At 38.3% G+C, this 26,100-nt stretch overlaps 1 protein-coding gene across 1 annotated transcript in view; it reads right to left on the reverse strand.

Annotated features, from left to right (window-relative positions):
• The window catches only part of LOC126278868 (uncharacterized), a 68,083-nt gene extending 48,811 nt beyond the window's left edge, over window positions 1-19,272 (reverse strand). Inside the window, exons 1-3 of the mRNA XM_049979142.1 lie at window positions 19,243-19,272; window positions 16,983-17,166; window positions 16,777-16,896 (exon numbers count right to left, since the gene is read on the reverse strand). Coding sequence (XP_049835099.1) covers window positions 16,777-16,896; window positions 16,983-17,166; window positions 19,243-19,272 — 334 coding nt within the window. The remainder of the gene's footprint in view (window positions 1-16,776; window positions 16,897-16,982; window positions 17,167-19,242) is intronic.
• Window positions 19,273-26,100: the final 6,828 nt, after the last annotated feature.

Raw genomic sequence — 26,100 nt, forward strand, 5'->3', positions numbered from 1 at the left:
GAAAAAAATAGAAGGGAAAGCAACAACTGCAATCATTAAAATATTTTATTACTGTTCTAATACCATGAAACTTTCTTTTTCATGCAATCAAAATACCAAATGTAGAAAATGACAACATGAAGAATCTGTGGAGATTCATATAAATATTAAAATTACCAGATCAAATTCAAGAGGAAAATTGAATTTTATGCAACCAAACAGTTTTGGAGAAAGGCAGGCAAGTTGAAACTTTTAAGTTGCAGTGGTTAATGCAAGCAGTAAGATACTGAAGATTTAATATTGGACATTTTAGATAATGTCAGTTTTGAGTAGAAGCTTTTTCCTAATGACCATCAGCCATATTACAGCCTAGAATAGAGCATCATCACTTACACAAGCAAAGCTTTAAACAACTCAACAGAATGTTAATTTTGATTTGCAGTGTTTTGAGTGAAATATTTATGAGCCACAAGTTTAGCAATTACATTGGAGATCAGTAGAATTATTTAAAGAAAATGGCTAAAAGATCTGCCCAAAAAGTGGCTTTACTCATGATGACAAATCAGTTATGCATGAAAAGTCTGCAATTCCCATGCTATTTCTGAGGAAGTCAATAAAATTAGTGCAACATCATCACAGGATCAGTAAATATTCAAGAGATTCTGAAAGAAATAGGAGCTAAAGCACACAACTTCTCTACTTACATCAATGACAAGTTTGAACAGTGGAGCACTGCTAAAGATCAGCAGTTAAGTCATATGTTTGATGAAGAGCTTATACCTTGAAAGGAAACACAAAATGAGGAATAGGACAAGGCAATAAAACAGGCTTTCAAACACTATTTAAAAGAAGAAAAAGAAAAGGGATAGGCATTTAGATGAATTAATGGCAAGAAAGGTTGAAAGATTTTAAAACTAAATCTGTGAGCAAAATTAACACACTTCAGGAGCAAGTACAGGAAGTAGCACAATCTGCAGGCATTAGATTTAATAGTGTTACTTTAGACGTAAACTCAAAAGTGAGTACTCTGCACAATACAGCTGGGAATATTCAGTGTGTTGTGCAAACCATTCAAAATGAGTCAGAACAGTTGGAAGTCCACATGAATGGCAGGGGATGCTTGTGAAATATTCTGGAGAGCACTTTTTCTATGGCACTGAAGACAGCTTCACCCCAGCTGAGAGCAGTCACAGATTACGCTGGTTTGCAGAAACAGAGATGAGGTTCCACTGTCTGCTGCACTGACCAGACCTACAACAGAACCCAGTTTCTCAGTTTACTTCTTAAAAGGAGAGATCCCCAAGGGTGGTGTTCAAAGTTTTGATGGTGATGTAGGTAAAGGTCCCACATATCACACCCAGTAGCCATTCACCTGAGTGCACCCTCACTTACAAATAATCAATGAAAACATTCTGAATATCATATGATGCTATAGAGCCATAAATAAGATAGCAGTACACATAGTGGCAAGGCAGCTGAGGCATGTTCTTCATGTGCATAAGGTTGAGGATTCAAATCTCACCAGGTATGATAGAATTTTTTATTATTGATCTTCATTGAAATAATGTTCATCATTGCATTCATTCAGTTAATTGGTTTAAATGTATTTTTTAAAATTTCTTTTTCTTTGCTACATCACTGTAATGATGGCATTAACTGTTTCATTTGCTCTTATTCTGTCTCAAAAAACGAATTATTGGAATCTTTGTGCATGTGATTTTAATTATTTTTGTTTATCTATCATAATATATAAAACATTTGAAAAGTTGACCTAATGGTTAAAAAACAAAGTAGATGAAATAATCTATTTGTGTTTGTGATGTAGTGCTGTCAAAAATTTATTTTTTGATACAAGAAATCCCTTCTTTTTGGAATTTGGTCCTCTTAGAAAGACTGAATTATATTTTCATCCATATTATTACATTCATTAATTTCTGTTCCTCATGTTGCTTGAATTTCATTTTATTTATAATACCTTCTTTTGTTTATGTCTTCATGTGTATCACTTGGCAATAGTGCAACAAGAATTTATGTTTTAAATGTTTTAATTTTTTCCTCTCTATCTTCCTTTTTTTCTATTATAAACAAAGGCCCACCAGTGTGAATGGCTACAGGGTGCGGTGCCTGGAACCCACCCTCCATCCTACATCACCGCATAGATGGTTTCAAAAAGTCAGTTCCACATGTAGTGACCTATTCTTGTTAGAGGACAGTATATTCACACACTGACAATTCAAAACTTTTGTAGCATGGAGGAAAGATCAGCATCTGATTCTTTTTCTTAAGTCACTCAGGGTGTGCTACTGTATAATTATAACAACAAACAAAGGATTATGTTTATTGGTGGATTTATGCAAGTTGGTGCCACAAAGTAGGCTGCCAAAGCAGCACATCTATGTAACTAGTATGAGGATTTTGAGATAGCTTTCCCCAGAAAATAATGGTAGGAGGGTATACAAGAGAGATTGTGAAAGGAACTGATGAATCCTGAACATTTTGACATCTAACTCGAAATCTCCACCAATACTTTGATAAATACTAAAATAAAGCCAAGTACTGAACTCAGAGATTCATAAGGCCAATATTAGTGGACATTAAAAAATAAATCCAATGGAATAAGAGAAGAATTGTTCACTGTATGATGAAGCACAATAGGACAGTATTAAATAAAGCAAATTGTTACACACATACCAGAGATGATACTATCATGCATTGTTTACACAAAGCTATATGCATACACAAGTTTAAACAGTAACATTGCTTATCTACTGTATAAATGGAAACTAGATGACTTACAATGAAATCAAACCAACTCAACTCAGATAATTTTATGGAGATACTGCACTATAAATCAAAAATACATCAAACAATTTGTCATCATAAGGACAACTTATCCCATCCACAGTTAATACATAGAAGAGTACTAGCAATTATGATAGAGTCCACTGCAAAGACATAAGCTTTATGTTAGGAACAATGCAGATATAAAGTAATTACCAGATATAACATTTTTATTGATGCATATTTCATGAAATTTTAATATGAATACAATGATATTTTGGCATACTAGTTGTTTTAGGAATATTGTAGGCTCAATTCCATAACCAGTTCTATGAAAGCTTTGCTTTTTTTTGAGTCATCAGTCTTCTGATTGGTTTGATGCAGCTTTGAGCTAATTCCTCTCCTTTGCCAACCTTTTCATCTAAAAGTAACACTTACAGTCTATGTGCTCAATTATTTGCTGGATGTATTCCAATATCTCTCTTCCCCTACAGTTTTGCCCTGTACAGCTCCCTCTAGTATCATGGAAGTTATTCCCCGGTGTCATAACTGCTGTCCTACTATCCTGTCCTTTCTTCCTGTCAGTGTTTTCCACATATTCCTTTTCTTGCTGATTTTGCAGAGAACCTGATCATTCTTTACTGTATAAGTCCATCTTATTTCCAACATTCTTCTGTAGCATAAGTGGGTGGGCAAATAATGGAAACTGATTAATAATTTGTGCTTGAATAATTGAAAAAAATTGAATGGAAAGAACAGTTGAAAGAAACTGGAAGGTAATTTATAAATCTCTGCACATATTCTGGGTGAACTCTAACTGGTACTAATAGCAGAAGACCTTCAATGTCAACACATTTAAGTTCAATATTCATACTTTGAGTTATATACTGCTTCATATTAATTCCACTGGGCATAGTCCTGATTATAACAATGCCAGTGCAGGATTGCTCCTCTGCTGCTTGAGCAAATTCCTCGTGACTGCTCCGAACCTCCCGATGCAGGATTCTCGGTGTGGGTGAAATGATGAACAGACAGGTGAGGTTGATATGAATATATGAATAAAACATTACTTTCCTAACACCTTTTTTCTTATACTTTTAATGCATGCTTGAAATACACATTTTTTAAAAATTCTGGTATCTCAGAATTAATTATGTGTTCTATCACTATCGCTTATAGAACCAAACAGGTGAATATACAGAAATTGATAGACTGAGGAGCATATCTCTTCTCTTTTTCGTATCAGAACATTATCTCTGTCAGGAAACAACTCATAAATTTATCTGTGGCTTTGTGTATATATAGTTTACAAATATAAAAAGAAAAAAATGAAGAAAGAAATAATAATGTGATTCATCATAAGCACCACATATCAAATTCCTTGATTCTCTTCTGCTCCAGGTTTACCACAGTCCACGTTTCACTACCATAGAATTCTGTGCTCCAAACATACATTCTCAGAAATTTCTTCCTCAAATTAAGACCTATAAGACCTATGTTTAGCACTAGTAGACTTCTCTTTGCTTGGAATGCCCTTGTGGTTATTCCTGATATGCGGTGCAGTGGCAATCATTAAATAACACACCAACATGCATTAATACAACTTTATTATGTGAGAATATTTACAATGTCTTTTACAGTCGGCAGCACACAACAGAATGGAAAGCAATATGGCGGCGCACAATAAGTCCTCATGGGTCAGAGAGATATATCACTCGTAGAGTCGATAGTCGCCACACCCTTTTTGCCCATGCTAGTCTGTATTTTATGCACACCTTCCTCCATTCATAATCGGTTGTTTTGCTGCTGATATAGCACAATTCACTGACTTCATCTACTTCGTGATCACAAATTCTGATGTTAAGTTTCTTACTGTTCTCATTTCTGCTACTTCTCATTACTTTCATCTTTCTTTGATTTACTCTCAGTTCACATTCTGTAACCATTAGACTATTCATTCCATTGAACAGATCCTGTAATTCTTCTTCACTTCTACTGGGGATAGTAATGTTTATCACTGATATCCTTTCACCCTGAATGTTAACCTGCACTTCAATCTTTCTTTTACTTCCATTGTTTCTTCAAAGTGTAGATTCAACAGTTGGTACAATAGACTACAGCCCCTTTTTAATCTGAGCATGTCATTCTTGGTCTACCACTCTTACTGCTCCCTGTTACTTCTTATATGTATTGTATATTATCTATCTTCCCCTAAAATTTATTCATATTTTTCTCAGAAGTTTGAACATTTTTCACCATTTGACATTGCTGACCGATTCTCCAGTCAACAAATCCCACAAATTTGTCTTGATTTTTCTTAAGGCTTACTTTCATTATCAGCTACAACATCAGAACTGCCTCTATGGTGTCTTTACCTTTCCTAAGGCTAAACTGATAGTTATCTAAAAGATTCCCATTCTTTTCCATTCTTCTTTATAATATTCTTGCCGGAAAGTTAAATGCATGAGCGTTAAGCAGTTTATGTCACAGTTCTTGAACTAGTTGGCTCTTGCAACCTTCAGAATGGTGTGGATGATGTTTTTCCAAAAGTCTGATGGTATATCGCCAGTCTTATACATTCTACACAGCAATGTGAATAGTCATTTTGTTGCCACTTCCCCAAATGATTTTAGAAATGCTGCGGGAATGTTCTTTATCCCTTCTGCCTTATTTGATATTAAATCCTCCAAAGCTCTTTTAAATTCTGACTCTAATTCTGGATCCCATATCTCTTCCCTAATGACTATTGTTTCTCCTTCTACCATGTCATCAGACAACTCCACCTCTCATAGAGACATTCAGTGTACTCTTTCCATCCATCCTCTCTCTCCCCTGTCTTTAACAGTCGAATTCCCATAGTATTCTTAATGTTAACACACTTGCTTTTGATTTCACTGAAGGCTGTTATGACTTTCCTATATGCTGAGTCAGTCCTTCTGACAATCATTTCTTTTTTGATTTCTTCACATACTTCAAGAGGAATTTCCTCTTAGCTTCCCTGCACTTCCTATTTTTTCCTGAAAATTTTTGTACTTCCTTCTTTTGTCAGTTAGCTGAAGTATGAAAGCATAAAAATGTTAATTGTAAATTCAATTATGTTCAATTTAAACAATACATCATGGGACTTTGTAATTGTTGGAACATATCTAAGAAGCAACAGCAGAAGCTAAATCAGGTTACTCAGTCTTAATGTCAGTCCTACATCAGTTTTTGAGCAGTTTTAAATGCATTGTAATTCTATTAACATCTTTTAAAAGTATATTGTGTGTTTGGACTATGTTATTTTTGTGTGAACTTGTCACAAACAGTCTTACACTATGTAAAATTGAAGTGGAGGAACTGCATTAAACCTGAGTTACACATCTAAATTATATCTTTGACAGGCAGTAACTTAATTTAAATGTAGCCACTAAATTGGTTACATTCTGACTGTCCCTGAAGATGATATAGAAACTTTCTGTCATTTGCTGAGTGATAAGGGTTTGCTTGAAGGTGTCAGGAGAGCTGCTGATGGAAGTATGGGCAAGTGACATCCAAGGAGACATGTGATGTAATGGATAGGCTTGTCAGAATGGAAGGTTATACACAGCTGCTACACATGCCGTGATCTTTTCAACTACTGGGACTGACAATACAGAGTAGTGATGTACAGGTATCTTACTGATTCACTGGTGACTGAAATTTCATCATTTCTTTCCATCCTTTTTGTTAAATATGCTTCAAGCAAGTTGTTTATGGTGTTATTAATTTGATAAACCTTGAGCTTTACTAACAGATTGTTACAACATGTACAAGTAAATGTATTTTCTTATTTAAAGCTTGTAATACTTGGTGAGTAAATGTGTATATGATATTCTCAGTTGAGTTGCACTTGTGGAACCCAAACTGTGACAACTATGTAAACTATTTTTTTTTTAATCCATCTTTCAGCATTAACATGCAATTGATGTTGTCAGAAGAATTACAGCTGTTTGAACATTATGTTTTACATAAGAAAATATTACATGGTAAAAAATATAGCAGTGTTGTACCCTATTAGCTTATAGCTGCCCTTAAACCCATATCTATACATGACTGTAAGCCTTAGTTTATCAATAAATTAGGTCACCTTTACAACTATTCTGAAAGTCTTCTATACTATAAAAGGTATATCCCTTCATCCACACTCTAGTTTTAGATTTGAAAATATCCAGTGAAACCAATTGAGCCTGTAGAGGTAAAGTGTTGACTAATTTTATGCCTATCTATTCATAGCTAGATTGGGTTTTCTTAAGCCTGGTTGTGGGTATATCAATCATATTTGTTTATTGAGTATTGTGTTGATGAACAGATTTCCTTATAGTGTAGTGGTTTAAGTTTTCTTTTATGTTTAATAGGCAACAATATATGTAAAGAGATTGGACTGTGAGAATTTTTAAGTCTTTAAAATAAGGTCCACATGAGGTCTTGTTGTCACTGATTCCATAAATACCTCTAATTGCTTTTTTCTGTGAAGTGAAAAGTTTTTTGGAGTTACCCCATAAAAGAATGCTGTATTGTAGATGGCAGTGAAAGTAGGCATAGTATGAATGAAGTAATAAATCTTGTTTAACACTTGTGTGTAGTTTGGCTAGTAGGTAGATAGCTCATGAACACTTTCGACATACATAATCTGTGTGTGTGTGTGTCCCACATAAATTTCGAGTCAACATGTATTCCTAGTAGTTTAACAGATGATAACTCAGTGTTATTGTTTCATAGACTGAAGATTATCTTGACAATCTTTTTATGGTTCCTACTTAACTCATTAGCATTAAACCAGATATTAGATATTTTGAGACATTCTTCACTTTCCTTCTTCAATTTGTTTATATCCTATCTGGAATTAGCTAATGTGGTGTCATCAGCATAGAGGATAAATTTACGAGGTGTATTCAAGTTCTAAGGCCTCCGATTTTATTTCTCCGGACTGGAAGGAGATAGAAACATGCGCATTGTTTTAAAATGAGGCTGCGTTCATTGTCAATATGTCCCAGAGATGGCAGCACCATACGGCAGATGGAATTTTATTGCCAGCAGCGAGAATGAGAACTGTTTTAAATACTTATAATGGCGATGTTTTCCTTAATTGAACAGTGTGCAATCATCCGTTCTCTGAATTTGCGTTGTGTGAAAACAATTGAAATTCATCGACAGTTGAAGGAGACATGTGGTGTTGGAGTTATGGATGTGTCGAAAGTGCGTTCGTGGGTGCGACAGTTTAATGAAGGCAGAACATCATGTGACAACAAACCGAAAGAACCTCGGGCTCGCACAAGCCGGTCTGACGACATGATCAAGAAAGTGGAGAGAATTGTTTTGGGGGATCGCCGAATGACTGTTGAACAGATCGCCTCCAGAGTTGGCATTTCTGTGGGTTCTGTGCACATAATCCTGCATGACGACCTGAAAATGCGAAAATTGTAATCCAGGTGGGTGCCACGAATGCTGACAGACGACCACATGGCTGCCCGTGTGGCATGTTGCCAAGCAATGTTGACGCGCAATGACAGCATGAATGGGACTTTCTTTTCGTCGGTTGTGACAATGGATGAGACGTGGATGCCATTTTTCAACCCAGAAACAAAGCGCCAGTCAGCTCAAAAGAAGCACACAGATTCACCGCCACCAAAAAAATTTCGGGTAACCGCCAGAGCTGAAAAAATGATGGTGTCCATGTTCTGGGACAGCGAGGGCGTAATCCTTACCCATTGCGTTCCAAAGGGCACTACGGTAACAGGTGCATCCTATGAAAATGGTTTGAAGAACAAATTCCTTCCTGCACTGCAACAAAAACATCCGGGAAGTGCTCAGCGTGTGCTGTTTCACCAAGACAACGCACCCGCACAGTGAGCTAACAGTTTCTTCATGATAACAACTTTGAAGTGATTCCTCATGCTCCCTACTCACCTGACCTGGCTCCTAGTGACTTTTGGCTTTTTCCAGCAATGAAAGACACTCTCCTTGGCCGCACATTGACCAGCCGTGCTGCTATTGCCTCAGCGATTTTCCAGTGGTCAAAACAGAGTCCTAAAGAAGCCTTCGCTGCTGCCATGGAATCATGGCATCAGCGTTGTGAAAAATGTGCACGTCTACAGGGCGATTACGTTGAGAAGTAACGCCAGTTTCATCGATTTCGGGTGAGTAGTTAATTAGAAAAAAAATCGGAGGGCTTAGAACTTGAATGCACCTCGTACAGGGTAAGTTACTTGGAAAGTCATTCACAAATAATATAAATAGTAAAGGGCCAAGCACTGAGCCCTGAGGAACACCTCGTTTTATACATAGAGTGACTTTTGGCCATTGTGGTTTACAATTTGTTTTCTATTGCTGAGGTATGATTCAATTAGTGAGAGTTCCAGGTGTTTGATTCCATAGCAACATAGTTTATCTAATAATAATTTGTGGTTAACTGAAACATTAGCCTTACACAAGTCAGTTAAAATGTCTTCAGCAGATAATTAAGACTCAAATGAGCTTAGTACAAAAGAGATAAGGTTTCCAACTGCTTTGACTGTTGATAAGTTTGACCTGAATTCATACTGAGAATCATTTAATATATTATTGTCTGATAGGTGCATGCAATACTCTATTATTTTTGAGAGAATAGGCACAAGTGAAATTGGTCTATAATTATTGATACAGGACTTGTCACCCTTTTTGTAAAATGGTATGACAACTGTCTTTTTGAGACATTCTGGAAAGCGTCCACTAGAGAGCATCCAGTTTATCAGTATGCAAAGAGGATATGATATGAGCTCTACAATTTTTTTCCAGAATGAGATTTTCACTCTGCAGCGGAGTGTGCGCAGATATGAAACTTCCTGGCAGATTAAAACTGTGTGCCCGACCGAGACTCGAACTCGGGACCTTTGCCTTTCGCGGGCAAGTGCTCTACCAACTGAGCTACCGAAGCACGACTCACGCCCAGTACTCACAGCTTTACTTCTGCCAGAAGGTAGGCACACAGTTTTAATCTGCCAGGAAGTTTCGTTTTACAATTTTTTTAATTACAAAGTTTGACAGGCCATAAACATCTTCAGATCTGGAGATGCTAATTTAGAGGTTGCTTTAATTATGTCATTTACAAGCTGACAGTATGTTTGTAATGTTATGTTGAAAATTTCTGCCAGATGTGGCATGAGAAATAGGTGTATGTGTAGAATTGGAATTCTGGTTGCCCTGATTTGAGAGGCTAAGTTTGGCGAAGTTGATAAAAAAGTGATTGAAATCATCAGCAGTGATGTTACCAGCATTTGTGTTGTCTTTATAGTTTATATCAATACCTAGCTCTGCGTTTGTTACTTTCCATGCATCCTTGCATTTATTGTGTGATTTTTTAATGAAATCATCATGTGCTTTACACTTGGCTATTTTAATTTCAGGTCTGTATTTTATTTTCATGCTTTCGTAAGTTTCTTTATCTACTGATTCCTTTTCGACCTTATTGTGACAAGTAATTACCAATAGTCTCAGTTTTTGTAATTGAGGTGAAAACCACTTCTGTAAAGTTGAGTGGCTAGATTTCCTGACTTTTTGTTTTTTTGTTTTTTAACCAGTGGATAGCATGTATGGAAGATTTCAGAAATGATTTTGAGGACTGTGCTGAAGGCTTCATCAACATTTCTGGAGGAATGTATAATAGTATTCCAATTTATAGACTTAAATTCTTCTCTATACTTGCTAATATTTCTACCTGTAAACAGTCTCACACACTGAGGTTGTTCCTGGCCTTCCTTTGGTTTTTTAGTAATTAGTTTCAACCATATACCTCTATGGTCTGACAGGTAATCGACATTAAATAAGCCAAGCTCAAAACCACATTTGTATAAATTTGTTATTAGATTGCCAAGACAGGAGAAATGCCTTGTAGGACTTTCATTAGCACAAAAGAGATTATAGGATCTTAACATATTTACTAAATTAACATTTCTGGCTGCCATTTTCCTAATGTCTATGTTTAGATCCCTAAAAATTTATATTTTGTATTTCGTATACTTTTGTATACTGATTGCAAGTTTTTCTAAACATTCTATAAATTGTTCTACATTACTTTCAGGAGTGTGACATAAAGACACAGTTATGAGCTGTATACTAGGTATAATCAAAGAAGCTGCTTCAAAAACACCTTTAATACATAAGTCACTAACTTCAAGAAGAGAAAACATTAAGTCTAGATCATTGCTAGCATATATGGATGAACCCCCATATAATTCACAGGGTCTGCAGTAGTATGTAGCTAATTTGAAACCTGATGGTACATACATTTTTACATCTTCTTCCTTTAACCAATGTTCATTTATACATTTTGTCACTTTTTTATAGTATACCAAGCTCATCAATTTTATTTTCTAGAGACCTGATATTTATGTGCAGAAATAAGATAGACTTTTTGTCACAGGAAGGGAGGAGTACAGTTTTATGGGGCAATGAAGAATATTTAATTGTTTTTCCAGCCCTGGAATCTATGTTAGGTAGCGGTTGGACTTCCTTGGAATAATCCAAAAAAATATTCATTTCTCTTTGGTAATTTGTTGGGTCTGCTTGAAACATGGCTGTAAGTTTGTTTCACTTCACTGTCAACAAGTTTTATAACATGTTTTCCCAAATCATTTGGTACCACTTCATCATGAGACAAAGATGATACTTTGTTCACTGTGACTGATCTGTTCTTTTCTTCTACCCCTGAAGATAATGGAGGAGGAGCTGGTTCTGTTTCTGCTGGTGGAGACGTTGGTTTAGTTGCTGCTGGTGGAGAAGTAGTTTCTGCTATTACTGGTAAAGGAGTTGGTTCTGCTACTGCTGGTGTGGGAGATGGTGCTGATGCTTTAGGAACTGGTTCTACTGCTGGAGGAGTTGCTTCTGCTGCTGCTGATGGTGTTTCTTCTGCTATTGCTGGCGAAGGAATTTGTTCTGCTACTGCTGGTGAAGGAGATGGTGTTGCTGCTGTAGGAGCTGGTTCTAATGCTGGAGGAGTTACTTCTGCTGTTACTGACACTGCTGTTGTTTCTGAAGTGCAATGCAACGCTACTCTTGACTCTATTACTTTCTTAAATACTTTATAAAAATTTGTCAGTAAGGAAATTAAACATTTATTTAAACTGTCACTGTCAAATTTTCATACATTTTATTTAACAATGACATATTTGAATCTGTCTACAATAATACATCTATGCTTATAATCAATGTTGGAGTCATCAGAGTAATAGTGGAACTTTATTTTTCATTTTTAAGTTTGTGTATTTTTTTCCTTGTTTCAAGATATCTTTTGATTCCATTTGATCCTTGTGATTTTTAGGAAGTTTAGATGTAAAATTTGGCTTATTATTTACCAACAGACATTATCAACAGCCTGAAATTTGAACATTGAATGTCAGTCCACTACTACAGTTCCTTTAAATTGTTAATGGTGTATAGCAACCAGCCACAAACTGATTTTAGGTTATTTTATTTAAAACGTATTGTTACAGGTTTCGAATTTTTTACAATTAATCATCAGATTTTTTTTCATCAGTACAGATTATACATTGGTTTGCTGTGAGTTGCCCTAGCATAAACAACAATTTACAAATTAAACACGTGTAACCAAAATGGTAATATTACATATTTGTGTATAAATGCAACTTGCATGAAATGTCCATCTGCCACATTTGTATTAGCAGTTTTATTGCAATGAAGTACATTATCAAGGATTTTTGTATTTTCAGTCACAAACATTGCACTGCACTGTAAACCACTTTTATTCAGTCACAAAACAGTGAAACGTTTGTCACTGTGAAAATAGAAACATCCTTGAGAATATATTGCACTGCAAGAAAACTGCTAATACAAATGTGCCAGACGCATATTTAATGTAAGTTGCATTCCAACACAAATATGTGGGTCAACCAATTTGGTTACAGTTTGCAATTTGTAAATTAAAGTTTGTCTTACGGCAAATCACAGGAAATCAATGTCTAATCTGTATTGTTGAAAGTATGAAAAAAAGTCTAATGTTGTTGTTGTTGTTGTTGTTGTTGTTGCTGTGGTCTTCAGTCCTGAGACTGGTTTGATGCAGCTCTCCATGCTACTCTAGCCTGTGCAAGCTTCTTAATCTCCCAGTACCTACTGCAGCCCACATCCTTCTGAATCTGCTTAGTGTATTCACCTCTTGGTCTCCCTCTATGATTTTTACCCTCCACGCTGCCCTCCAGTATTAAATTGGTGATCCTTTGATGCCTCAGAACATGTCATACCAACCAATCCCTTCTTCTAGTCAAGTTGTGCCACAAACTCCTCTTCTCCCCAATTCTGTTCAGTACCTCCTAATTAGTTATGTGATCTACCCATCTAATCTTCAGCATTCTTCTGGAGCACCACATTTTGAAAGCTTCTATTATCTTCTTGTCTAAACTATTTATTGGCCATGTTTCACTTCCATACATGGCTACACTCCATACAAATACTTTCAGAAACGACATCCTGACACTTAAATCTATACTCGATGTTGACAAATTTCTCTTCCTCAGAAACGCTTTCCTTGCCATTGCCAGTCTACATTTTATATCCCCTCTACTTTGACCATCATCAGTTATTTTGCTCCCCAAATAGCAAAACTCCTTTACTACTTTAAGTGTCTTATTTCCTACTCTAATTCCCTCAGCATCACCTGACTTAATTCGACTACATTCCATTATTCTCGTTTTGCTTTTGTTGATGTTCATCTTATACCCTCCTTTCAAGACACTGTCTATTCCGTTCAACTGCTCTTCCAAGTCCTTTGCTGTCTCTGACAGAATTACAATGTCATCGGCGAACCTCAAAGTTTTTATTTCTTCTCACTGGATTTTAATACCTACTCCAAACGTTTCCTTTGTTTCCTTTACTGCTTGCCCAATATACAGATTGAATAGCATTGGGGAGAGGCTACAACCCTGTCTCCTTCCCTTCCCAACCACTGCCTCCCTTTCATGCCCCTCAACTCTAATAACTGCCATCTGGTTTCTGTACAAATTGTAAATAGCCATTTGCTCCCTGTATTTTACCCCTGGCACCTTTAGAATTTGAAAGAGAGTATTCGAGTCAACATTGTCAAAAGCTTTCTCTGTCTACAAATGCTAGAAACGTAGGTTTGCCTACGGTAAGTCATAGGGTCAGTATTGCCTCAGGTGTTCCAATATTTCTACAGAATCCCAACTGATCTTCCCCGAGGTTGGCTTCTACCAGTTTTTCCATTCATCTGTAAAGAATTCGTGTTAGTATTTTGCAGCTGTGACTTATTAAACTGATAGTTCGGTAATTTTCACATCTGCCAACACCTGCTTTCTTTGGGATTGGAATTATTATATTCTTCTTGAAGTCTGAGGGAATTTTGCCTGTCTCATGCATCTTGCTCGCCAGATGGTAGAGTTTTGTCAGGACTGGCTCTCCCAAGGCCATCAGTAGTTCTAATGGAATGTTGTCTACTCCTGGGGCCTTGTTTCAACTTAGGTCTTTCAGTGCACTGTCAAACTCTTCACGCAGTATTGTATCTCCCATTTCATCTTCATCTACCTCCTCTTCCATTTCCATAATATTGTCCTCAATAACATCACCCCTATATAGAACCTCTATATACTCCTTCCATCTTTCTGCTTTCCCTTCTTTGCTTAGAACTGGGTTTCCATCTGACCTCTTGATATTCATCCAAGTGGTTCTCTTTTCTCCAAAGGTCTCTTTAATTTTTCTGTAGGCTGTATCTATCTTACCCCTAGTGAAATAACTCTCTACAACCTAACATTTGTCCTCTAGCCATCCCTGCTTAGCCATTTTGCACTTTCTGTCGATCTCATTTTTGAGACATTTGTATTCCTTTTTGCCTGCTTCACTTACTGCATTTTTGTATTTTCTCGTTTCATCAATTAAATTCAGTATCTCTTCCATTGCCCAAGCATATCTACTAGCCCTCCTCTTTTTACCTACTTGATCCTCTGCTGCATTCATTATTTCATTCCTCAAAGCTACCCATTCTTCTTCTGCTGTATCTCTTTCCCCCATTCCTGTCAATTGTTCCCTTATGCTCTCCCTGAAACTCTGTACAACCTCTGGTTCTTTCTGTTTATCCAGGTCGCATCTCCTTAAATTCCCACCTTTTTGCAGTTTCTTCAGTTTTAATCTATAGTTCATAACCAATAGATTGTGGTCAGAGTCCACATTTGGCCCTGGATATGTCTTACAATTTAAAATATGGTTCCTAAATCTCTGTCTTACCATTATATAATCTATCTGAAATCTTCTAGTATCTCCAGGGTTCTTCCATGTATACAGCCTTCTTTCATGATTCTTGAACAAAGTGTTAGCTATGATTAAGTTATGCTCTGTGCAAAATCCTACCAGGCGGCTTCCGATTTTATTTCTTAGCCCCAATCCATATTCACCTACTACATTTCCTTCTCTTCCTTTTCCTACTGTTGAATTCTAGTCACCCATGACTATTAAATTTTCGTCTCCCTTCAGTACCTGAATAATTTCTTTTATCTCATCATACATTTCATCAATTTCTTCATCATCTGCAGAGCTAGTTGGCATATAAACTTGTACTACTGTAGTAGGTGTGGGCTTCGTGTCTAGCTTGGCCATAATAATGTGTTCACTATGCTGTTTGTAGTAGTTTACCCACACTCCTATTTATTCATTATTAAACCTACTCCTGCATTACCCTCTATTTGATTTTGTATTTATAACCCTGTATTCACCTGACCAAAATTATTGTTCCTCCTGCAACCAAACTTCACTAATTCCCACTATATCTAACTTTAACCTATCCATTTCCCTTTTTAAATTTTCTAACCTACGTGCCCGATTAAGGGATCTGACATTCCACGCTCCGATCCATCAAACGCCAGAACCCTATTTGATTTTGTATTTATAACCCTGTATTCACCTGACCAGAAGTATTGTTCCTCCTGCCACCGACCTTCACTAATTCCCACTATATCTAACTTTAACCTATCCATTACCATTTTTAAATTTTCTAACCTACCTGCCCGATTAAGGGATCTGACATTCCACGCTCCGATTTGTAGAACACCTCTTTTCTTTCTCCTGATAACGATGTCCTCCTGAGTAGTCCCCGCCCAGAGATCTGAATGGGGGACTATTTCACCTCCGGAATATTTTACCCAAGAGGATGCCATCATCATTTAATCATTCAGTAAAGCTGCATGCCTTCAGGAAAAATTACGGCCGTAGTTTCCCTTTGCTTTCAGCCGTTCACAGTATCACAACAGCAAAGCCGTTTTGGTTAGTGTTACAGGGCCAGATCAGTCAATCATCCAGACTGTTGCCCCTGCAACTACTGAAAAGGCTGCTGCCCCTCTTCAGGAACCACACGTTTGTCTGGCCTCTCAACAGATACCCCTCTGTTGTGGTTGCACCTACGGTACGGCTATCTGTATCGTTGAGGCACGCAAGCCTCCCCACCAACGGCAAGGTCCATTGTTCATGGCGGGTTACAGTTTGTAATTTGTAAATTAATGTTTGTCTTTAGGGCAAATCACAGGAAATCAATGTGTAATCTGTATTGTTGAAAGCATGAAAAAAACGTCTAATGATGAATTGTAAAAAAATTGAAACCTTATCAGTACTTTTGAAATAAAGTAAATTAAAATCAGTTTGTGGCTGGTTGTTGTGCACCATCAACTTATTTTTTATAACAGCTACAGTCTCCAACCATGCCTATATAAGAAAACATTGCATCACCTTCCTTTTTCCTGAAGAAGGAAAGCTTAGTGTCAAAAATTTTTTTTGTGCTATTGTCATTCTGTAACGTTCCATCCAAATAATGTTATGATTTCCACTGCCAAATTACTGCAGAAAGTCACTGTACCATAACACTTGCCTTTTGCTGGCAATTATTCCATAATGTGAAGGCCAGTTGAAGGGAAGGAAGAAAAGTGAGATTCTTTTCAAGTATAACATGATACAAATGTAAATGAAATAAAAATGAAGTAGGTGCATCTGATAAGTGCATGAACGTACCTAAAAAAATAGGCAGTAGATCTAAATTAGATCTACCATAGACCGAGACTTTTACTTCTTTCACACCCTTCTTCGGTGATTCCTTGCCCACTTGTTTTTGTGAAGAATCCAGAACAGTAACTGAAATGTTGAACAAAATTTTAGTTGCAAACCTGAAATAAGTCAATGTTCACAGTATCCTATATATATATATATGCCAAACTTACGTAGTACAGGATTTGACACTATCTCATCAACTCCTGCTGGTTTTGTTGGAAAAACCTTAAGCTCCACACTGAAGTTAATTTTTGTAGAGCCCTCAGCATTGCAGGAAATTATGTCTGATTCACCAATTGTTTCTTGCAAATGTTCAACCTGAATTTTAATTTCTGAAGGACTTGGTCTTCCAGCCTGAAATACAAATAATACATGTAAAATTTAGCTTCCTAATATCTGATCTTGACCTTAGCACTCATGTGTGAAAAACTTAATGGATTGTTGCACTGACTCATATATATATATATATATATATATATATATATATATATATATGTCAATTCATTTGGGTACTATAACAAAGTACTGGAACTAGGTTGTTCAATAACTATAGCCTCAGTTTTTCTTCACAGCTGTTGATTCTGTATATGTCTGAAGCTTTGAACAATTCCAATAGATGGCAGAACTATAGTGAACCATCAAAGTAACTTCTATGCAAAACACGTTACCAGAAACATGCTGCAGGTGAATTCTTGGTTCTGGAAAAAGAAACCATCGTGAACATCCATAAATGTTTTGTGCTATGTGCAGTAAGGATGCAGATGATAGGGTTACTACTGCTAGTTGATGGGTAAAGAGAGTTGAAGGAACAGAGAGTGTAGAAATGTGTTCCATGACTGGCCATCTGTGAGACGTCCTTTCACAGGTACTGCTTGCAACATGGTGAATCACATGGGATTTGATTACTGATGCAGACTAGCACATCACAACTAGAGAACTGGCTCTACAGCTACCAATGAGCATTGGAAGTTCATATTATCAAAATAATAATTGATACTCACTATATAGAGGAGATGCTGGGTCACAGAGAGGCACAACAAAAAGACTTGTCACAGAATGAGCTTTCGGCTAACAAGGCCTTTGTTGAAAATAGACAACACACACACACACACACACACACACACGCGCACACGCACACACACACACACACACACACACACATACACAAACCTGAGTACTGTCCTTGGTCACTGCCACCAGACTACGAGAAGCAGCGCATTATGGGAGAGGCAACTAGGTGGCGGCTGGGGTGGGGAGGGGGAAGGATGGTAGGGTAGGGGTGGGGGACCATAAAGTGTTACTAGTGGAAGTGTGCAGGGATGAGGTAGAGAGAGGGTAGAGCAGCTAGGTGCAGTCAGGAGATTAGACAGAGGGTGGAACAGAGAGGGGGAGGGTGGGGGGGGGGGGGTAGTGGAAAAGGAGAGAAGTAAAAAAGACTGGGTGCATTGGTGGAATAGAGTGCTGTGTAGTGCTGGAATGGGAACAGGGAAAGGGCCAGATGGGTAAGGACAATGACTAAGGAAGGTTGAAGTCAGCAGGGCAATGGGAACGTAGGATTTACTGCAGGGATAGTTTCCAACTGCACAATTCAGAAAAGCAGGTGTTGGTGGGAAGAATCAAGATGGCACGGGTTGTGAAGCAGTCATTGAAATCACGAACATTGTGTTGGGTAGCATGCTCGGCAACAGTTGTTTCATGAGTTATGTGATCTACAAGTTTCTGTGCTGCATTCCACGTGGCTATGACAACCAACAAGCTGTCTGTCCACATGAATGACCACATACAAACTATGCAAAAATGAAGCAATCCTGCAGGCTAAGTGAGGGCCTCCAGTGCTCTTGCCTTTCATTTAGATTTTAAAACTTGCATCTGATGATTTTGATTCTTTGCGTTACAACTCGGGGTCACCAGTGAGGAGGATTACCGGGTTGGTTGCACCAATAACACACCCATTTAGCAATAGTTCATTTATTAACCTTAACACACAAGGATCACAAAGAACTGACATGAACATGGCGGAACAGCCAAATATAATGCTTAGAGTCCAAAGATGAATGCATATCGATGTTGGTATCAATTTCATCGGCGCCACAAGAGGAAAAGACTGATTGTTGGGGACTGTATCAGATGAGATTTCAAAAACTGCAAGCTTAAAGGTGGAAGACTGGGTAACATGCAGGACAGAGATTACTGTTTAAACATCACGTATGAGTTAGTAAAAATGAAAAGCTAAGTGCATTATACGTAACAGAGGTGGGAGGGGTGTGGTGAAAAATAGACAGGTAAGACAATGAAAGATGTAGAAAACTAAAACAGAGTGAAGAAAAGAGTAGTTACTGTGAAGAAATGCTGAGATGGAAGAAATTAATGTAAATTAAGGCCATGTGGGTGTACTAGTGCTCACTTGCGGAGCCCTGAGAAAATTTTTACCGTACGGACATTTTTACCATATGGAATCATGGTGAAACTGACCTGTTAAAATTCCTGAAATCTCTGAATACCTTCTCACAATTAAATTTCACATGGTTCTATTCCGAATCCCATGCCACTTTTCTTTATGGTGATATCATCCTCTCCGAAGGCCCGCTACACACATTCCATCCACATTAAATCTACCAACAAACAACAGCAGTTGCCATCCTTTCCATGTCAAACTTCCCTCCCAAACCGCCTTGGCATCCAAGGCAAACATATCTGTTCAGATGCATACTCTTTACAGCAATACATCATCATTCTCATCTCAGCATTCAATGCATGTAAATACTCCACCAGCCTAGTATTAGTTGAAAACAATCTTGGTTGCAATTTTACTTTTTTTTTATTTATCAACTACGCATTTCACCTTATTTAGGCATCTTCAGGCTGATCTTAATTTGGTATTTCTTAGGACAATCCTTTAGACAGTGTAGCTAAAGGGGCCTCATCGAGTACATTAGGCTAACATAGCCTTCGTTAACTTCAGTAAATACTTTATAGATGGACGCGAATAACTCCAAGACCTGCATAACGCATTCATGTTCACAGGAGGGGTTAATAGAGATGGAAACTATTACTGCCCTGCTAGTAGACTGCTACAGTGAGTGAAGTAATATAAAGTGAGCAAGCTCTGTAATGCAACCAACACACTGCTCATGTATACAATAGGTCATCTATATTGAATTTGCTAATTATAGGGATAGAATTTGAATACAGTCAACAATCATGAAACACATGATATGCCAATGACTGTTGTGGCATTACAGTTTTGTTTGATCACAGATTGTAATCAGCTAGAGGTAAAACACTAGTGGCTGAAGTCTTCTAGCTTCTACAGATTGAGAGCTAGGGACACAAGGTATTAAGAAATAGTCAACAGCTACTGCCAAGGCTGGTAATGCTGACATTTATAGAACAGGAATGTACACAAAGAGCACAATATAGTGCACAAGTCAATCTTAAGGACGTGTTTATTTGGTGCAGTAAGAGATATGAGCATATACGAATTATAATTCAAAATGACAATCAAAAAATGTAGCGCTCAGGAAGCCAAGACAATTTGCATTTGTGGCATCCCAAGACTGTCATGCAGTGGTGGCATCGTTGCTGATATATTCTTAAAAATACATGCTTTACATCTGACATTGTTCATTTAATTAATTTTACTGTGTTCAATTATGTGCTGTATTACTATATTCCGACCATGTGGTTCTGCTCTTTGCCACTATGACAAATCTTATCATTTCTTATTTTTCTGTCTAATATGGTACATGATAATTTCTTTATCTTTTATCTTCAATGTTATTAGCTAGGTGAAGTTTAATGGGCAAAGGGAACCTAAAATTGACTACAGCTTCATAGCAATGGATCTCAGCTCACCTTTGCTGTGGTGTAATCTTTCTCCCAATATCTCGTAACTTGATTTAATGCACAATGGTCTGTAGTATGAAAGTAAGGTTGCAGTTGAGGCATATATATGAGGTAATCCCAAAAGTAAGGTTTCCTATTTTTATAAGTGTATAGACATGTTTATTTCTACAATGGTTTGCATCAGTTAACAGCTTAAACATTTAGCTATATTTCGACATAATCACCATTTCTGTCGATGCATTTTTGTAGATGCTGTGGCAGATTTTGTATGCGTATGTCAAACCAGCTCGCCATCATGCTGTTCAGAAAGTTACGAACCTCTTCTTTCACCTCGTCGTCAGAGCTGAATCGCTGGGACCACAATTAATCCTGACAGGTACTGTGAGACTCTGAAAAAACTCAAATGGGCAATTCAGAACTGGAGAAGAGGAATGCTGAGCAAGGGCTGAAGATTAGATGGATAGATCATGTGACTAATGATGAGGTACTCAATAAAATTGGGGAGACAAGAAATTTGTAGCACAACTTGACCAAAGGAAGGGATCGGTTGATAGGACATATTCTCAGACATCAAGGGATCACCAGTTAATATTGGAGGGAAGTGTTGGGCATAAAAGTCATAATGGAAGATCAAGAGATGAATACAGTAAGCGGATTCAGATGAATGCAGGTTGCAGTAGTTATTTGGAGGTGAAGAGGTTCACATAGGACCCTCTTCTGTGCAGTTCACGGTGGTTTGCACAGTACAGATGTAGCTGTAGATGTAGATAGATAATGAGAAAAACACTTTAACAACAAGCAGCATAGAGAGCTCCATCAAACCAGTCTTCAGAATGAAGACAATAACAGCAACAAATAAGAAGTGGAACTGATCCACGTGGTACACAAAACAGGTCAGAACACTGCTTCAGAAACAATGAAAACAGTGCACATAAAAGAATGCAAAATCCTTAATATTAGAGGTGTTTTACAAAGCTCAAAATTTATCATGGTTTTCAGTATGTAACCCTGTCTCAAAATCTAGCAGAAACTCTAAAGAGGTTCTGTTTGTATGTAAAGTAGGGCCAGTGTTGGGTGGCCAAAGGGGGAGGGGTTAACCAGTGCCACAGTACCCAGGGCCCAGGTACCATAAGGAGTCTGCTGCAACAGGGTAACATCATAAAGAGTGAGAATTTGTCTGTCATGAGCTGAAAGCCCACTTATAACCTGCATGTCCGTATAATTCTGATGTCTACTTACATTAAAAAAAAGAAATACTATGTATCATAGTTTGCGACTCGGATCTATTTCTTTTTGGAAAGTTTATTACCGATTTCAGATTATATAAAGTCATCACAAAGTCAGTTTTAATCTTATTTTCTGTCAAAGTTTATATTGAAATCACCAAAACTATAATATTCTTTGCTTTTGCATGTAACTATGACAGCAGGGGTTCCATTCTATGCAGAAAAGTTTTTATGTCACCTGAACGCTGCCTGTAGAGAGCCAGCACTATTATTGTGTACAAATTAGTCATTATTTCAGTTGCACATGCCTCAAATTGTTGTTCCACTCAATATTTAATAATATCTATAGCTCTGTATGCTACACTATTCTTAATATAAATTGCTACTCCACCTTTGTCTTTACTTTCCCTACAGTAGTATGTTACTAAACTATAACTTATTGTGGATGGCAAGGTACATTTATTAGTAATATGGTGCTCAGTTAAATGTTAGATCCCAAAATAGATTTCGCACAGGGTTAAATCAGGGACCACAAACACATTTATAAAAGAAATAACACTGAGGGACGAAAACGATATTTCCAATGGCACCACAGTCTAACAAAACAGCCGCGACACTCATTCTCGTATTTGTCACCCATAGCGATAGAGGCGATTGAAGTTGCCAGCAAGCGACACTTCTGAATACGATGTCGGATGAGTGCGAATACTAAAGTTCATATTTATTTGTAACATAATTTTTACAATAGGGAGTGATATAAAAATCTCCAATAACTAGAAACTGACGCTATATTTGTCTTCTTTAGTTCCCCCAACTACCCTAGGAGGTATGAAACGGAACATTACAATGCAGTTTAGTTACTATTCTCTTGTAATATACAGATATTTACTGAGTAATGTCGTTTTCGTTTAATAGCACGAAATATCTAGCAAACTACAGAAGATCTGGCCTTCTGCAGAAAGACACAGTAAATCTATTCAGCAAAGTGGAGTTTTGTATGATACACTTGCAGCCAAATCCTTGAATTTGGAAAGTAGGAAATGTGATAGGCCTACCCATGTTATTTAACGTATCACATAAGCCACTAGACCTGTAGCTTAGGCGGAAACCACACAGACGTGATAATTGTCAGACAGTAAAACTGTTTCCCAACAGAGAAAAAACCAATTCAACAATTGTTACTAAATGTGAGCCACGAATGGAAAAATTTTCAACATATTAGCTTTTGAGGCAAATGTGATTAGAAAGTAGAGTAAATTATAAGAATGGATAAATCATTACAATCCATAAAAAAATTTAAGTGTCAAGGAAAGAGTTTGTGATAATAAGAACATAAACATGTGCTTCTCATGCTTGAAATCTGCTTTCAGCAGACTAAGCTGCAAATACACATACATGAAAGAATTTCTTCATGAATAAGTTGCAGCTTATGTCATTGAATCAGTGTGGTTAAGCTTTTTTCACGTCTCTTTGTAACATAACAAACGCATGGAACGCAAAAAATAACTGTTTCGTTAATTAAGAAGAAAATAACTAAAAACAAATATTATCCTAACGATGCTTGCAACTGTCTGCTTTCTCATCGCTTGAAGCCCTAGTGTCGCTCTAAAGCAGTAATAACTTTCGCACAGTAGTGCGTCAAGATTGTACATATTAGACTGTGGTGGAAAACTAACATCTGACATATAAATGTCATGTGCAGACATGCCACTCTTCCAGGATTTTAGAATCTTAGTGTATTCGTTGATACAGGCATTTTGAATAACTAGTTTTTAGTTGAACAGCTTCCAGGATTTTAGAATCTTAGTGTATTCGTTGATACAGGCATTTTGAATAACTAGTTTTTAGTTGAACAGCTGCCCCGTCACACTTGAGAGCTCTCTCCTGCATATACCGGTAATTGATAAGTTACAAAACACTTGGTCTTTAAAATTACGAAGTTTATACGACTCACTTTTTTGGTTACATACACTCCTGGAAATGGAAAAAGGAACACATTGACACCGGTGTGTCAGACCCACCATACTTGCTCTGGACACTGCGAGAGGGCTGTACAAGCAATGATCACACGCACTGCACAGCGGACACACCAGGAACCGCGGTGTTGGCCGTCGAATGGCGCTAGCTGCGCAGCATTTGTGCACCGCCACCGTCAGTGTCAGCCAGTTTGCCGTGGCATACGGAGCTCCATCGCAGTCTTTAACACAGGTAGCATGCCGCGACAGCGTGGACGTGAACCGTATGTGCAGTTGACGGACTTTGAGCGAGGGCGTATAGTGGGCATGCAGGAGGCCGGGTGGACGTACCGCCGAATTGCTCAACACGTGGGGCGTGAGGTCTCCACAGTACATCGATGTTGTCGCCAGTGGTCGGCGGAAGGTGCACGTGCCCGTCGGCCTGGGACCGGACCGCAGCGACGCACGGATGCACGCCAAGACCGTAGGATCGTACGCAGTGCCGTAGGGGACCGCACCGCCACTTCCCAGCAAATTAGGGACACTGTTGCTCCTGGGGTATCGGCGAGGACCATTCGCAACTGTCTCCATGCAGCTGGGCTACGGTCCCGCACACCGTTAGGCCGTCTTCCGCTCACGCCCCAACATCGTGCAGTCTGTCTCCAGTGGTGTCGCGACAGGCGTGAATGGAGGGACGAATGGAGACGTGTCGTCTTCAGCGATGAGAGTCGCTTCTGCCTTGGTGCCAATAATGGTCGTATGCGTGTTTGGCGCCGTGCAGGTGAGCGCCACAATCAGGACTGCATACGACCGAGGCACACAGGGCCAACACCCGGCATCATGGTGTGGGGAGCGATCTCCTACACTGGCCGTACACCTCTGGTGATCGTCGATGGGACACTGAATAGTGCACGGTACATCCAAACCATCATCGAACCCATCGTTCTACCATTCCTAGACCGGCAAGGGAACTTGCTGTTCCAACAGGACAATGCACATCCGTATGTATCCCGTGCCACCCAACGTGCTCCAGAAGGTGTAAGTCAACTACCCTGGCCAGCAAGATCTCCGGATCTGTCCCCCATTGAGCATGTTTGGGACTGGATGAAGCGTTGTCTCACGCAGTCTGCACGTCCAGCACGAACGCTGGTCCAACTGAGGCGCCAGGTGGAAATGGCATGGCAAGCCGTTCCACAGGACTACATCCAGCATCTCTACGATCGTCTTCATGGGAGAATAGCAGCCTGCATTGCTGGGAAAGGTGGATATACACTGTACTAGCGCCGACATTGTGCATGCTCTGTTGCCTGTATCTATGTGCCTGTGGTTCTGTCAGTGTGATCATGTGATGTATCTGACCCCAGGAATGTGTCAATAAAGTTTCCCCTTCCTGGGACAATGAATTCATGGTGTTCTTATTTCAATTTCCAGGAGTGTATGAGAAACCTGTTTCATTGTAAATGTAAATGTTGCTCATGTGGTGTAAACTGACGACATCCATACAATATTTATTGTTCCACGGATGAATAAATAAATGAAGGCACAGACGATGCAGACTTACCTGCAAGTGCGAATTCAGACGTAGAAGGAATATTCTGAATGAGTTCCTCGACTGATTTGTGTGCAACTGCCTCCAGTGCTTGGGGGGACAACTTAGATTCCAGGAACAGTTTTTCTGTCATCTCAGTAATGCGAAATATTTCTTGGGAAATGTTTTCCAAGCTGTCTTGAGTTGTGTAAATTTTTAGTTCAGTGAGTCTTCGTACTGCTTCACATTCAGACTTCTCCTTTGCTGAAAGTGATTCTCGGCATGCTTCACAAAGTAAATACTTTTGCTTCACTTGCTTTATTGTTCTGCCTGCTAAATAATGTAGAGATCTTGCTTCCTCATGTGGCATTTCTCCAACATCGCTTACGTCTGAATTCGCACTTGCAAGTAAGTCTGCATCGTCTGTGCCTTCATTTATTTATTCATCCGTGAAACAATAAATATTGTATGGATGTCGTCAGTTTACACCACATGAGCAACATTTACATTTACAATGAAACAGGTTTCTCATACACTCCTGGAAATTGAAATAAGAACACCGTGAATTCATTGTCCCAGGAAGGGGAAACTTTATTGACACATTACTGGGGTCAGATACATCACATGATCACACTGACAGAACCACAGGCACATAGACACAGGCAACAGAGCATGCACAATGTCGGCACTAGTACAGTGTATATCCACCTTTCGCAGCAATGCAGTCTGTTAT

The sequence above is a fragment of the Schistocerca gregaria genome, chromosome 6 (genome assembly GCF_023897955.1).
Source record: "Schistocerca gregaria isolate iqSchGreg1 chromosome 6, iqSchGreg1.2, whole genome shotgun sequence".
NCBI lineage: Eukaryota > Metazoa > Arthropoda > Insecta > Orthoptera > Acrididae > Schistocerca > Schistocerca gregaria.